Genomic DNA, 16956 nt, shown 5'->3' on the forward strand with positions numbered 1-16956 from the left:
GGAAAATGCAATGAGGCATCACATCAGGGCATGAGCTGAAGGTCTCTGAGCTTTTGGTGATGAAACTTATGATAACTAACATGTATACCAAGTTGCAGGTGTTTAGTTCGGTGAGATACGAGTTCTGTATTTCTTTAAGATACTTTTGTTTAATGTCTCTGAGTTGTACATTTTGATAAAAATGCATGTCAGTTTTTTTCATCATCTTTAAAAAATAAGTAGATTACCACATTAAAAATGAGATTTAAACCTTAGTTTATACAACATGTTAAAGAGAGCCTGACCCTCCAGTGTTTTGTATCAGAGACTCCCTGCATGTCCTACAGGAATTAGCAAACCCATGTTTATGAACCTGTAGTTCTTGATTTTTTTGTCTATTTTTTTCTATTCCAATTTAAGGTTTGTTTATAAAACTAAGTCAGTATTGTCAGCAGAAGTCAGATCTTGAATCCAGCAATTGGTACAGCTTGCACGTTTGACCTTGATGGAGAACAGTTGACCACACTGAACAAATGTGAAATGGGTGCCATGGCCTTCAAAATAATACAGACCTGTGTTCAAACAGTACTCTTTAAATGTGCTTCAGCAGCTTTTTGAGTTAACAAATGGTGGAAGGGAAGCAGACAACTTAGAAGTGAAAACATCTCGTAATGTGAGAATATGGTCATTTTCTCATGTTCCTCATGATGTCTCATAATGTCTTCTGCGTGAATTCAAAATAAAGGAAGCTTCAGGACATTTGATTTTGTTAGCTTTCAGAATATAAATCTGATACAAATCTGTCCCTCCAGGCATTCTTCTGATAAAGTAGCCAAGTTAGAAAGCCAGGTGGAGTCATACAAAAAGAAATTAGAAGACTTGGGTGATTTGCGGCGGCAAGTGAAACTCTTAGAAGAGAAGAATACGATGTACATGCAAAATACTGTGAGCCTGGAAGAAGAACTAAGGAAGGCCAATGCAGCACGCAGTCAGTTGGAGACGTACAAGAGACAGGTAAGAAAAGAAATCATCAGTGCAGCAGTTTTCTGCATTGTTTAATAATTCCTTGTTGTAACACAGCTAATATCTCAAAGTAAAAAAGAAAAGATGGACAGACAGCTCCATGCGTTTAGGAGAGTTGCTTGTTTTGTAGGCACTACCTTTTTTCTTCTTTTCTGCAATTCTTATCATTGTTTGAATTTTACCTTTGTTTGCCAGTATACAGTATTTTTTTCTTTTCAAAAAACCAACAGATGTTAACATTTTTTCTCAAATTATTCCTAAATCATAGTCAGTATTGAGGCTTGAGTTACAGCCTCTTCTTTAAGAAGTGTCCACTTTTCACTTAGAAATTTCCAGCAGTGAGGAACATAACATAGCTGAGGTAAGTTATTCCATTGGTTCATCAACATTTTTATCTGAGGTTCTAGTTGTGCGTAGATGTAAAGAGAAAAGGATGTATACCATCCTTGTTGTTTATATGCACTCAGCAGAGTACAAAATTAATCACCATCACTCTCTCTGAAGTGAAAGGCATTTATCTTGCTTAACAAGGCACCATGTGATCATGTTTCTGTAATGGTGGAAGATGTGCTCAGTCTTCTCTCTGCTTCTGCACTACACTGATATGACATCATTCTTGGGTTCTTGTTACAGGATCAGACAGAGCTGGGTTTGTTAAAGCAGTAGTGCCCACTCAGTATTCCTATCTGATTGTGAACTCCAAGTGGTAGTCATGGTACAAGGGTCCCTATACATCAGCTTACAGCAGATTAAGAATGCAAAAGCCACCACCAACTACAGTGCAAGCCCTGATGCAAAGTGTGGCCCTGAGACTTGAGAACTTTTTTCATGCATATGGCCATCTTGGTTATTAGGAGAGTGAGCTTCAGCCTCTGTGGGCTAATTGTTAATACAGTCCAAGTGATTCCACTAGTAAAGAACGTGGGCAAGAAAAACACTGAAATAACAGACAATCAAAGGGAAAAGTAAATGCAGAAAGCAATGACCTTTCATATGCAAGTAGTGTTATGTTTACTAGCAAGAAATATTCCTTGCCTTTGAACAGTTCAGCATGTGATATAATTGTGTAACTTTGACAATCTGCATTGATTGTTCTCATTTTACCAATGGTAAGGATTTTAGAAGGGGCAGTCCTGTCATTTGTTCTGCAAGAAGTACTCCTCCTTTTTGCCATCATTCCCCATGCTTTATAGCCGGGATTTCACATCTAAGGAGCTGTTGATTTGTACAAAGGTGGTCTGCTTTGTGAGACTGAAATGAACCTCAAGTTTCTCATGTGACGGGTGTGAGTTTGTTTCATCTAACCACAGTGCCTCAGAATGAACACAGAGTGTATGTACCTTAATTGTCTGTTTGTTTGGGCTCCTTTAGAGATCTGCCTTTGAATCATGAACTGTCATTAAATTAATTCCTGTGAATCCCAAGTTTTGCTATAAAAATTAAGCCAGATATAAAAATTCAGATGCTGTACCCTTGTTGAGCAGTAGCGTGCCACTGTAGTGCAATGTGTCTGGTCTGGTGTGTGGAGGGATCCAATCTGATTTAGAAGGATGTCATCAGAGGAGTTATTTCTTTGATTTAGAAGCTCTGTGCTGTGCAGATGTTGTGCAGAAATACAGTGGTATATAGTGATCTGCAAGGAAATTCCATCTTCATCTTACCTACTGGTTTCTGTGAGATGAGGTTGGTGATGGTATATTGTGCTGGGAGATGCAATAGCATTTACTTAGGAATTTTTGTTCACTTTTCTGGAAGTAAACACAAACATTTTCTAAGAAACCTTTTATTGCAGCATGAAGAATTAAAATGTGCAGATTCCAGAATTGTTTTCTGTGATTTTAATTCAGTCCCTTTGTGCATGTGCATTCTGGTATATTTTTAACAGTATGTCCTTCTTTTCTTTGCTGCAAGATGCCTGCTTTACTCATTCCACATGTCAAATAATGCTCAGTAAATGTGTTGGCAGTTCTTTTTTTTTTATTTTATTTTAGTTTTCTGCATTACCATGTAGCTGTGTATCTGTCTATACACTCCCAAAATCTGATTCAAAATAATTTCCTGCTGTATTTTTCTACATAATTATGGCATGAGTGATTACAGACATTAATGCATTTATTCCATGTGAGGTGGGAATATACCTACTTTACAAGAGGGGACAATCAGCAGGTGAAGGTGAAGGCCTTCATTTTTTAATATCCTGAGTGATGGAAGTCAAATCTGAGAAATTCAATATTTTCAAGTCTAGCATTTTGATTTATTTTTCTGATAATCTCAGAAATAGCAGGCCTGTGTTTTTTTCGCAGCCTTTATTTTAAGTATGACAACAGTAGTGTCCTTCATTCTAAAATTTAAGACTGTGCAGTTTTTCTGGCCTGGTAGTTTTTTTGTTATAGCTATACGCATTGAAAATAAAAGGCAATTGGAACCACTAGATAGTCTTATGTAGGTACGGCTGCTGTTTTTTCTTCAACAATTTGTTAGTCACTCTCCCTGTAATCTGAAAGTCATGAAAAAGCCTTCGTATGAATTGCTTCAGAAGAAGCTGTATGTCTTCAGCTGAGTCATCATTCAGCTTACATATTTTCAGGTCAGTCTTTTTGTATCATCTTAAATCTTTTTGGATTAGTTGCTTCCATGCTCTCTGCATTATGAGTGTTATTAATGTCTGGGGATGAGCTTTTGCTAGTAAAGGTTGAGAGCTTTGAAATGGCAGAACTTCACTGATTTGCCTTCTGCTCACTGATTTTTTCTGCTCAGCTTTCAGATTTCTACTCATTTCATTAATTCCGTACTAATTTGTAGTTGAAAGTATATATATGACACTGTTAGCAATGTATTTCCTTCCGAAGTAAAGAAAACTAGTTATGAGCCTATGGGTGAATCTTTATATTAGTGTGTTAAAAAAAGATGAGGAAAATCTCAGGTCAAGAGACATTGCCTGACTACATAAACTGGTGTTTGAGTTCTGAGCAAGACTTGTGAAACAGAGTTAACAAAAGGTTAAAGTTAAAGTGGATTTCTTCAGAGATTTTTCTTTTTTCTACACTTCTCAGATAGCAGGAGGATTTTTCTACTTTTCCTAAGCTCCTTGATCCATAGAAATATATAGCTTCTTTTTTTTCCCTGTAAGTCATGCTTGGGCATAAATTCCTGGTTTTAAATATACTGAACATACTTTACAATTTTTGCTCCTTTTGTTTATGGTGAAACCTAATATTTGAATGCTGTTAGTTTTGCTGAAGCTCAGAACAACTGATGAAAGGTTTTAGTATGTCCTATAGGTAAATATTTCACTTGTTTTACAAAATGACTTGTGGTGCATGGTAATTGGCTACTTTGTCTTGTGCATTTTGTTTTAATATTAATATTTGCAGACAAATTATTAATTCTTGTTCTCACAGGCAGTTGAACTACAAAACAGGTTATCTGAAGAATCCAAGAAAGCTGATAAATTAGATTATGAATGCAAACGGCTGAAAGAAAAAGTAGACAGCCTCCAAAAAGAAAAAGATGTAAGTGCCAAGGTGTTACTTTTTTGGTAGTAGTAAAAGCAACTTTGTGACTTTTATAACACAGGGATATGATAATGAAAACTAGACATTTACAGCAAGCTGTTTAAATTAGGAACTCTTTTTTCACATAACATTTCCTCATGTCTGATTCTTTTTAAATCTTAGAACTGTACAGCATGGAATAAAGTGACTGTACAAAAACATCTGCAACACATTTCTAAGAGGAAAAGCCTTCACAGTTGTGATCTGAATTTGTTGCTTGCCCATTCACCATGGGAACGTTAATAAACACCCAAAGTAATTGTAATGTTTTCTGAATGACTATTTAAAACAGGATTTTTTGCAGTATTGTCCTAGTACTGAACTCCTGTTACTTTTTTTCAAGAGCTTTCTTTGAGGTACTGTCTGCATGCTTCTCTTTGTGCAGTCACAAACACTGCAGCAAGTCTTTTAGCAATCTTATAGGACATGTCCTTTTTCTTGCATTCTTACCTTTTATGACAGTTCCTCATTGATCTGTCTTGTAGTGTCAACATGGAAGACAGAGGATGGATACCAGTCCATTCTATTCCTCTCTGTCATTTGCTACTAGTGATTCTGAGATCAGTTGCTCTGCCCTCTTTTACTAAGACCAATCCTTCAGATTTTTCTTATTCTTGCATACTCTTGTTTATCAGCAGTTTGTTTCTTAGGAATGCATTTGCAGGTGCTTTAAAGTACCTGAAAGCATGGCTGGCACTTTTGAGTTACAGATTTCTCAGGCTTCTTCAAAGTATAAATCCATCTGTCCATCAGCCAGAATCTTTGTAGGCATTTTCTTCAATATGTCATATTTCCTATTAAATCGTGTCCAAATTTTCCAGCCCCTGCACTTGAATAGCACTTGAACTGAAAAATCTCAGTTATTTTCTGTTCACAGGTCCTTGTTTTCCATATTTTGTTAAATTTTCTAACTACTGTGAACATTTGACCTTGATATCACTTCCATGTGCTCTTCAGCTGAGATTGGAATGCTCATAGTAATCATTTTCATATTGTGCTTTGGCTTTCATCCCCGCTCCTTATTTAAAATTTGCTTTTCTAGTTTTGTTATGTTTTACAATGGTAAGATTGTGTTTGTGGCTTACCTGTTGCTTGATGGACCATTTTTTCTTGCACAAAGGATCTGAATTGCAGGTCATTGTCATACAGTTTTCTGTTTTACTGCCTGGCAAATAGCTTATTTTTTTTGGTGGATGTTGGTTTCCAGTACATTATTCTGAATTGACATGCACCTGTGAGAACTAGTGTGCAGTTGAAGAAGAATCTCAACATTTGGATTAGTGATTCGCCACCTGTGTTACGTACTCTTTCTTTTCCCTGTTGTCACATACATATCACTAACATTGCCCATCACAGGTCACAAGCTAAGTAATGAATGGTATTTTGTCAGTAATATTTTGGAAGTAGCTACAGAAATCAGTTTTGGCCTTGTCTTTATATTCTGGCAAAGTGTGGTAGTGCATTTGATATCTTCTGTAGCTTGGAATTTCACTTCTGTGGTCTGTTGTTTGATAAGTGCTAATACAATTTGTTGAGTTGGCTTTGTCTTCAGTGTACAAATGCAGACCTAGAGCTTCTTCTATTCATTAAAATATTCTGGCATTTAATTAATCAACTTGATGTTTTCTGACTGACAGTAACAGACTGCTGAATCCTTGCTTTCAGCATCCGAGTTTGAGCACTCCTCTCTGTGGCTATTTTTCTGTGGTATTCGTAGTAAAAACAGTTTTTAACCTGTGGGGTTTGTGAAATGGCTTTCTGTGCTAATAGAATGCATATTTTACCCAGGTTGTAATAGTTGCACCAGAGTTCACCATGCAGGATTCAGAAATACAGCAGAAGCCTCTGTCACACCTCAACAAAACATTCTTTGTCAAAGTTATTCGAAGTTATGAATCTATTTAGGCTGAAATATAAAATATATTTGAATCAAACTGTAAATGGAATCAAATTCAAGGAGCTTGATAGCTGATGCCAACACAACTGTACCTACACAGAGCTGAGGTCTGTCTCAGACCTTTTAGTGGCACTGGACATTTCTGATATTGGAGCAAATTACAGTTTGGATCTTTACATAATTGCTGTTCTCTACTTTCATATTTGACTCTTGGGAACCCTCTGGACTAAGACTTGATGTTACCTGTAGATTCCCGTTTTTTGCCAAAAGGAGACTTCTGCAAAATGGGAGAGTATTTACCTGATGGTACTGCGGAGCCCATCTGTATAGATCCCCCAGGATGGGCCTGTCCTGTTCTTCAGTTCTCTTTGGACTAAGCCTCAAGCAAATAGTTTTCTTAAATATCTGAGATGCTGGTGACTGGCAAGGCCAGTTAACACATGTCAGGAAGAGGTTGTAGATCTGCTGCTCACCCTTGCACTGTTGACAGAGAAACAAAACGAAGTTAATGCAGTTTGTCTGTTGTATTGACTGTGTATCCACCTGCCTTTTATTTCACTCTTGGCTAAATCTTGATTTCTTGTTGAGAGAAACATCTACACTCTCCTATCTCACTTCACTTTCCCTTGCAACCAACCCATGGTGAGGGGAAAAGGAGGGTGACTTAGTGGTCCCAGTACCTGCAGTTTACTACCTGGTACCAGAATTTTGTGTCAATAACATATCAATTGTGTAAGCTTATACCCTGGTATTTTTGCCTCTTTAAGTATATTGACAGAGCAGCAACCCTTCACAAAAATAATACTGTTGGTGTGGGATATTTGAAAATTATTTTTATTCTGTTATAAAATAGACTGAAGATGCCTTAATTTGAAAAATAATAAGGTGGTGTCAAGATTCATATTTATTCTCTTTCCAATTATTCAGAGATTAAGAACAGAAAGAGATTCTTTGAAAGAAACTATTGAAGAGCTCAGGTGTGTACAAGCACAGGAGGGTCAACTCACCACTACAGGTAAAGGACAAATAAGGAGATTAAATGCATCTTTTCTAAAGTTCACAGGACTTCTCTAAAGAGTGCTGAATGTGCTTTTGTGTAGCAGGGAATAAATTTAAGATCTTCTGAGAACAGCAATGAAAAGCTGCTTCTGCTACTCATAACTTTGCAAGTATTTGAGAACTTTAAACATGATCTCAGTTGATCATAAATTTTAGTCTCCTCCCCTGTGTGGTAGTTTTAGAATGTATTTCTAATGTCTATGTAGTTGATCTCTGAAGAAAGTTATGTAAGTTTTCTCATGTGTATATGATATTTCATGTGTTGCAATTTATTTTTGTTGCATTGCACAGCTTTTTAGATAAGCTAATGAGTAGAAAATACACCATAAAATCACTTTCACCAGAATGGATGAAGACAGAAATAACGATTATTCGCCAAATGAAACTGCTGTTGCCTGTCTTGCTGTAGCCTGACTTTGTGTAATTTTCCATTTACTAGCATTACTCTAAAATTACAAGCTTGTAGAACAAAGTTTATTTCTGATCTTTTAAAATAAAGTAACTGGTCTGCTTGTTAAATTCTTTACTTTTCCTGACCCAGGATTGATGCCCCTAGGAACACAAGAACCTTCAGACAGTTTAGCAGCAGAAATTGTTACTCCTGAAATAAAGTAAGCTAATGTGTGCCTTGTTTTACTCATCCTTACAATGTACCCATAAATAATTGGTTCATTTCTTAATCAGTGCTATAAAGTTTCTACAATTAATATATACATATTTTCTCTTTTTTTGGATTTCTGCACAGTAGGAGTTTAGAACAAAATTAATTTGACCTCTTAATTTTTGTACGGTACTCCAAGACAACAATAACAAGAAACTCTTCATGCTCATACTGTGCCTCTTCTTTTCCTGCAGAGAGTTCATGTAACTGCACTTTATATCAGATTTAAGACAAAATTCCAATGGAACTTGCAGTTGTACGAGGAGAAAATGAATAAAAATGACATAGAAACAGTTGATTTTATAATTCAGTCTGTATTGTTGCAAATGGTTACAGTCTATGAAAGGGAAGAACAGCCACGGCAGAGCTGAAAATCGTAGTTTAAAAGGTTGCAGGTGGTGCTTATCCTTGCCAGTATGCTCAGTATCACTGCAACTTGAAATTAAAGTTACTTAAAGGCAGTCACATCTCAGAAATCTATTGACCCTTTAGGAATTTTATTCTTTCACATTTCTACAAAAATTGACACAGTTTTTTAACAATTGGAAAGATCCTTTTGGGGTCAGAACATAATTTAAGTGAAGAAAGCTAACAGTAGAAAAGAGTTCTTTTCTTCCAGTTCTGTTGCTGCACCTTACTACAAGAGCAATTCTTCTAGATTTGTTCGGGAACAACAAAAGAATGCTTTGACGTAGTATTAGTGAATTATGGAATTATTACATAAACCTTTGACATGACTGCATGAGAGAGGACAGGAAGCATAAATACTGTAGATACCCAAGGTTAGACATGTGGTTTCATTATCTCTTCCATCTTCAGCTCCTGAAGATGAAATCTGGATTTTATGCAAGCATGCATCTATGCAGTCTGTTTGCAGCTGCTAAATTTGGCCTTCGTGCCTACCTCACAAAGATGGACTGTAGCAGTGGCTGCTGTAAGAGTACAGCTTCCTGATCTGAAGGTCTGGGCTGCTGCTCCTGCTGATGACAGGGGGAGACTGTAAGAAGCAGCTTACCCACTGGAGTAGCTGCTGCTGCTCTCTAGTTCCCTGTGAGGTGACAGAGCGTGGGTCTGTGCTCGAGCACCTTTCTCGATGTCTAGTCACATGGATGTGACTAGATGGGGGATTTTCATCAGGCAGGTCTGGGCTGCGACCTGTCATTTGCACCTGAGTAAATCAACAAGTTCAGTGACATGAGGGAAAACAGACCAACAGGGTAGAAGTGGCTTCCCCAGATTCATGCAGTAGTTCCATGACAGCTGAGATTACAGCCTCCCTTGAAACTTGTCACCGAGCTTTGCGTTCTCCACATTCTACCTATAAACCTGTCCTTCTGTACTCTGAGATCTAGTAGGGGCATTCAGGCAATTTTTTTCTATTGTGCTTTCTACAATTACAGCTCCTTTAATTGCGTTTGAATTTGTGGGTTTGAAGACTTAATTGTTGTTTCATCTGTCTCTCTTAAATAGGTAAAGATGATCTTTATATTATCTTTACACCTTCTGTTTTAAACTGCTTTTTTCTTTAAAGAGATTAGTATACTATTTTCTATAAAACCGTGTTTCATGTCTTTAGGGAGAAACTCATTCGCCTTCAGCATGAGAACAAGATTTTAAAATTGAACCAAGAAGGTTCTGACAATGAAAAGATTGCCTTGTTGCAGAGCCTTCTTGATGATGCAAACTTACGGAAGAATGAATTGGAGACAGAGAACAGGTAAGAAGTATTGTCTTCTAACTCCTCTGTCCTCTGCTCCATTGACTTTTCTGACAATGCCATACACTTTTGACAGTACTGTGCCAATACCAGGTTCCCCAGCACAAAACAGACATAGACTTAATGCAGTGAGCTGACTGAAGGGCCACAAGGATGTGATTACAGAACTGCAGCGTCTTTCAGAGATTCTTTGTAGGCAGGAAGACAGGAGACTTGGGGGGAATGCTATCAATGTTTGTAAATATCTGATGGGAATATCTAAGGGAAATGGTCTCAGTGGTGGGAAGAGGCAACAGGCGCAAACTGTAGCACATGAAATTCCATCTAAATGTATAAGAAAATACTTTTTACTGTGAGAGTTTCTAAGCACTGGAATAGGTTGCCCAGAGAGGTTGTGTCCATCCTTGGAGATATTCAAAACCCAACAGCACGTGTTCCTGAATATAGACATACATGGTACCAGACTGCATCTGAGGGTGCTAAGGTAGCTGGCAGATACTGCTGTGTAGCTGCTTTCTATCTAAATCTTGGACAGGTAATGTTGATTGGTGAAGGTTTCTGAAGCCTGGGAAAATGTAAATGCCACACTCACCTTCAAAAAGGGCAAGAAAGAGGATCCAGGCCTCTACAGACTGGTCAGCCACAGCTCATTTCCTAGGAAGCTCATGAAGGAAATCCATCTGGAATGAATTTCCAGTTGCAAGAGGGACAAGAAAGTAGTTGGGAAAGGCTGATATTAATTTATTCAGAGCAAAGCGTGCCTGACTAAACGGATTGTCTTCAGTGAGATGGTTACCTGTGTGGAAGAGGTTGAAATACCTTAGATTACCTCAGATTTGGCAAAGCCTTTGGCACAGTCTCCTTTGTTATCCTTACGTTCAAAATGGTTACTTATAGGCTAAATAAGTGGACAGTAAAGTGAGTGAAAAATTCAGTCACAGTGAATAGTAGTGCTGTCAACAGTGTAGAGAAATGAGCAGATGGGGCCCTGTCCGTGTCTGGGAGGAGACCAGCAATGCAGGCTGGTGTTAGACTGGGGAGCAGCTCTGCTGCAAAAGCCCTGGGTATCCTGGCTGGGCAGTAAAGAGGGTGTCTCCGCTGGGAACCCTGCAGCCCAGGAGGCTGACTGTGATCTGGGCTGTCCTCACGAGGCTGTGAAGCAGCCATTTGAGGAATCCCATAATAGCATGTCTGGATATAGCATTCAGTTTTGGACATACAGGAGTGCTGAGATGAGGGACACTGGAGCACATGATATGTGGGGTAATACTGAGGACTAGGTTTGCTCAGCTTGCAGAGAAGATGGCATGTGGGAGATGGTTCTGCGATGTACATCTGCATAATGTGAATCTGTCAAGAAGACAGCTGGACTCTTCTCAGAGATTGACAGTAGAAGGAAAAGAGGCAGTGGAAACTGGAGTATGGGAGATTCTGACTCAATACAAAGGAAAAAAAAAAAGCTAAGAAACTTCCAACCTCTAGAAGAGAGGCTCAGAGAAATTGTCAGACTTTATCCTTGGAGGTATCTAAACCTCAACTGAACATGGTTCTGTGTTACACAGCTGCTCTAAGTGGATCTGTTTAATGGATCTGCTTCACAAAGGAAGTTGGATTAAGATGATCTCTGGAGATTCCTTCCAGCCTATGGGTTTTTAGGGTTCTGTGGCTGTGTAAAGGCAGTAAGCTAGTAGCTGTCTCATAGTGAGTCAGAACAAGTTAGAAACTCTTGTTGTACCTATATGGAAATAGTTTCTTATGACTTGCATCTATGCTGTCTTGGAAAAGTATCAGACTGTTATGGGAGACTACAAACTTTGATCTCTGGAGCTGTGGTACCCTCTCAGTTCCGTTGAAAATTTTTAGTGAATAAAATACAGCATTGCATCTCCTGTGTAGATGACCTGAAAACATTGGACACTAAAAGTCTCAGGCATTGTCTTGCAGTTTTTTATTGTTTTCTGAAAAACAAAATATTATCTATTTCCTAGATTGGTAAATCAAAGACTCCTAGAAGTGCAATCCCAGGTTGAAGAACTACAAAAATCTTTGCAGGATCAAGGTTCAAAAGCTGAAGATGTAAGTAGAAATGTGTATCAAGCTCACATTCAAGTAGTTTTATTTCTTGGATCATCCACTTTTTGATAAAAGTTTCTGCTTGTTATGTAGGGAAGAAATATGCAAATGGAGGTTTCTGGTTGTTTTGCATATTCACTGTTATGGTCTTAATACTAAATTATGCTTCTCTAAATAGAGTATAAGACATAATAAGACATTTGTGTAGAAAAAATATAAAAATCCTATGCAGAGAAAGTGTCAAATTTTGCTTAATTAAATGTGTCTATTCTAATAGTAAAGACAGCATTGTTTAAAATTATTTAATTAGAATAGAGACTTTTGAAAGGCATTAAGAACATGTTAATTCTCCACATTTTAGTAAAATATCTGAAGCTATTTTTGTTTTGCTTAGTCGAAGGTAGGCCCTTTCCCGACAGTGGAAACCCTGTAATTCCTAGAGTAAGTGTATCTTGTAATGCCAGGCAGGCCAAAACTAAAAAAGGCAAATGATTAGTTGATTAACATATGCAGCAGTTTCTTTTTCCATTCACAGAGTTAGCTTTATTTTTAATAGGAGAATACCCATCGTGGCAGTTAGTGTGGAGAACAACTTTCAGTCTTCCACTCAAAAATTACTTTTGCTATCTCTTGTGTTTGAGACAAGAAGCTCTATAACTTTATTGAAAGCAGTGATTTGCAGGAGGGTACGTGCACAGTGTACACTCACAATACCAGTGTATTTCCCTGCTAATTGGCAACAAGTTGTAATGCGTTGCTTTCTATTTTTGTGTTTTTGTTTTAACTAATTCATATAAAAAATGAAAACTATTACTAGCTGCTTGTTTTCATTTAAGAGTGTATTTAATTTAGCTTGTCCACTTAATTTTCAGAATAAACTGTATAAAACTAAAACAACATAGTCAGGTTCAGTTAAGATTATTTTCCTAAGTAACTTAGAATGTGTTACAGAATGCATTATAAAATCATTTCATACTATTATGTGATTCTGAGGTGTTTCTAGGTTATTGACCAAAATCAGATCTTCAGGGTGAACAAGAATATGAAAAAATATATATTCTCAGGCATTAAGTATTGTAAATGGTCTCTATCTAATTGCATTCAGTTTTATTTACTGAAATTGTAATTCTGTCCCTTTTTATGGCTCTGGCTTGGGCTGTAATTTAGGATATGTCTGTAGCTCACTTATAAGAGCGGTTGCAGCCTGTGTAGGCATCATCTGGGGTGATTCTGCTAACAGCAAAATACCACCGTCACAACACCGTGGTATAGCCTCTTGTGTATACCAGGCAGGCGTTGTCAAGCACAGCTGAAGTTCATGATGAAGTAGCTGCTTTCTGGGCTTCTGTGTAGGTCTGACAGTGCCAGTGGTGATTTATATGCACAAACCCCATGGCCTGTTTTGCTGAGCTTAGTGTGTAGGCCTTGATTTACTCTTAATGAAGCAAGTTAAGTGTAGAATCAGAGATTAATTGAGGTTTCAAGAACCTCTGAATGGATGGGACACCTCATCCAAAATCTCACACAAATCAGAGCAAAACTCAAAGTTAAACCCGACCTCAGAGGTAGATCAAGTTGTGCAGGGACATCCTGAAGTTATCTTCGATCTATCCTTAAAAAGGGTGATTCTTCAGAGGCACGATAAAAAGGATAAGGAAGCACATGGCATACAGTTCATTTCATCATTTTGACCACGTTTTTTTCACTACTTTTCTGTAACAATGCACTTTTTCATATTTACAATGTAAAAGTGAACCACTCTGAAAATTGAAAGTCCTGTTTGTATTTTGATGACTTTTTTGTTTTGTTTTGTTTTTGTTTTCAAAGTTGAAGGGATTTTTAGACTTGCTCAAAAAGCAGTAAAAACATTATTGTAGCCCAGACGAATGTCCTTACCAAGATCTAAATGAGGAATGGATCAGTTTCATTTTGCAGTGAAGTTGCAGTGGGAGGAGGATGTTAGGAAGATGTCGGTGCCATTAGCCCTGTAACATGCACTGACGCATCATGTTGGGATGCATGATTGATTAGTCAGTCCATCTCGGTGTTGCGTTGCTAGACGGGGAATGGCCTCCTACCCTTATTTTCCAGACTACAGTATCAGGTCAGACATGAATGGTGTGGTCAGAACAGTAGGTTTGATTTGTTGTCCTTCAGAATGTGTTCATGTGTATCAGCAATCAACAGGTACCCCAAACAGCTATGATTGTCTTTTGCATGCCTTATTATCACTTCCTTTCTTCATGCTTTTCTCCCTTTCTCCACCCTAATGTACAAGTATTCCTAAACAAAAAAAAAAAACTGCCTTTCGTTACTTCTGCCCCACTGGACATAATCCTGATAAATCTGTAGAAAATCTGGAGTTTCTCGTACCATTACATAGGCAATCTTGGCCTTATATGCTATTCTTGGTACAGCTAGTATGTCCCTCTGACTTGGCGTCTCCCTAAAAAGTCCCCAGAACTCTGTTACGTGTTCTGTTTCTTGTGAAGTTCAGCTGCTTTGCTCATTACTCTTAATGTGTCTGTGAAATCTGGCCATCTCTTATGGTGCTGTTTATAAGTTTTGTTAGCTACTCACATCAAGAAATTTTCTCAAGACACGTGCTATAGTTGCCCTCATCCTGTTAAGTTAGCTTAACCACAAGCCAGAGTATAGCCATCTGTCTGCAGCTTTAACATGTAGAACAAAACCAAGCTTTGATCCCCAAAGGGGGAAAAAATATTCCTTTTATCTCCTTTAAGTATACGAGAAATTTTCAATAAAAAGACTATTTTTGTAAGTTTTTTTGATGCAAAGGAAAAATAGCAATTAAATACTGAAAAGGATATCTATTTTCTAAAGCCATCAGTGGTTTTGCTGGAGTTTTGTAAATTGAACTTGTTAGCACTGGGGGGAAAAAAAAAGGCAAAATAGCCAGTATGCATTTGCTGATATTTATAGTTTTATTATAGAAGTACTTGTCTATTATGAACACATGAAAGATTTGAATGAATCTGAGTGTGAAGCTATCTCAAAATTAGATAAAACCTGCAGACCTGCAGGTCAAAACCTGCAGATACTTAGCTGCTCTAAATTTCTGACTTTGAAATCAGTGGAGTCATGTTGGATTATTTTACCTACTTCCCCCATTTATTCTACTGCAATAGGGAAATCCAATTTTGAAGTTGGTTTTCAGACTTGAATTTGGAAATCAAAAAAAAAAAAAAAGTGACCCAGGAATGTGGTCAAAGACAATATTTTGAAGTCTTTACGCCATGACAAAGCTAAAAAAAAAAAATGGGGTGCACAGTGAAATTGTCCCTATTGGCTAGGTGTCTAAACCTGTGTTGAAAGACCACTGGAGGAAAGGCAATGAAGTCATTTTGTTAGTGATATTATATTTTCATGGTGTTCTGGAACATTAGTCACATGCTAGAGCTCCACCATGATTCGTATTGGATAAATACAAAACAAAAAGGCAGGTTCTGTTTTAAGTACTTTACATTTGTCTTGTATTTGATCTATGTGAAAATAAGACAATTCAGAATCACTCCACAAAAACACATGCATCTCTTTATTATGGTTGTAGCCCAATAGACTGCACACTTTCTCCTGTTTGTTACTTGTATCATTTTTGTCTTAAATGACTTTCCAAAACAGCAGTTGTTCTCCTTTGAAATTCTGGTTTAAATACGGTGACTTACAAATGTGCTTCTTTACCATTTTTATATTTTTTTTAGTGATGAGTTTTAGAAAATGTTACAGGATGAAACTGCTGATGAGAACAGAGGAGAAAAATACGCATGTCTGAAAATATGCATAGCTTTAACTTTTTCTGTTCGTGACTTTCTAAAAAGTTTCTTCTGTTGGCTGCTGTTTTGCTTTATACTAATGTCATCTCTGTTTCTTGGCATGGGCTTCTGCTCAAGGCTATTGTGAGTATGGCTTTCTATTTACTTAACACTACTTTCAGTTTAAAGACATTATTGGTATTGTTTTTTGAAAGATACTCACTGTGTATCAAGTGAGTTTAAGATTAAAATAAAATTTACTTTGAAGCTTTTATTTAAAGAGCTTATCTAAATGTGATTTAACCAGAAAGTGGAACACTGTAAGTTGTATGATATTTTTTACATGTCTGTAGTCAGTAAAGAAGAGAAACAGAAAAGTGGTAAATGTTCTGCTATACTCCAGTCTAAAACACTCTATTCCCTCTAGTTTCTATGGGGACAGGAATTTGCTTCAACTAATTTATTACACATCTTGATACAAATTGTTTTGCAATATTGGTAAGATAGCTCTTCTAGCAAATTTTGCTGCATTTTCTAATTTCATATTAATTTATTAAGACTAATTACAAAAGTACTGAATCATGAAGAAATTAAAACTACCATAGAGCATTATAATTTATGGATCTTGCCTATATTGGTCCAGTTCCTGGGGAAATATTTGTGAAGTTACAAAGCATTCTAATTTCAGGATAGTCACATGGCTATGAAGGAAAGGATTGCTACCACAGAGGATGGATTTACAATCTAAAACTGAGTGAAGTAAAAATGTGGATTTGGGTTTGAATGTCAAAATTGTCTTAAAAATAATTTTGAAATTATATTAAAGCACCCCAATATGTTAAAATAACACATTTAACTTTTTGTTTTAGTCAATTCTTCTGAAAAAGAAACTTGAAGAACATCTGTAAGTATTTTTTCCAATATTGCTTGCAGTTTGAAATTACATGTTTTCCTTATCATACGGAAGGCAGACACTCATTAATAATGTACCTAGAAGATACACAACTAAGAGAAATGATTTAGCACAGAAATGTTAGGGAGTCTGCTATTCGGATCTTATTTTCATTTCATAGAAAACCTTTGCCAAGTAATAAGAGCTGTGAATAAAACATCATTTTGTGTTAGTTAGAATACCTTGCCTAGCATTGTATAAGAGTTGAGAGGAGTAAGTCATTTTGTTCTGGGGAAAACACTTGAATTTAAATAAAAATAATCTGTTT

At 37.0% G+C, this 16956-nt stretch overlaps 1 protein-coding gene across 3 annotated transcripts in view; it reads left to right on the top strand.

Annotated features, from left to right (window-relative positions):
- HOOK3 (hook microtubule tethering protein 3) overlaps positions 1-16956 on the top strand; it is an 87222-nt gene that overhangs the window by 51651 nt on the left and 18615 nt on the right. For 2 of the 3 annotated variants that reach the window (XM_066988336.1, XM_066988335.1), the window contains exons 11-17: positions 792-993; positions 4404-4514; positions 7381-7468; positions 8054-8123; positions 9750-9890; positions 11879-11966; positions 16606-16640. In XM_066988336.1, the coding sequence (XP_066844437.1) occupies positions 792-993; positions 4404-4514; positions 7381-7468; positions 8054-8123; positions 9750-9890; positions 11879-11966; positions 16606-16640 (735 nt within the window). The remainder of the gene's footprint in view (positions 1-791; positions 994-4403; positions 4515-7380; positions 7469-8053; positions 8124-9749; positions 9891-11878; positions 11967-16605; positions 16641-16956) is intronic. The other variant, XM_066988337.1, reaches the window with a different exon arrangement.

Source organism: Anser cygnoides, chromosome Z (genome assembly GCF_040182565.1).
Source record: "Anser cygnoides isolate HZ-2024a breed goose chromosome Z, Taihu_goose_T2T_genome, whole genome shotgun sequence".
Classification (NCBI taxonomy): domain Eukaryota; kingdom Metazoa; phylum Chordata; class Aves; order Anseriformes; family Anatidae; genus Anser; species Anser cygnoides.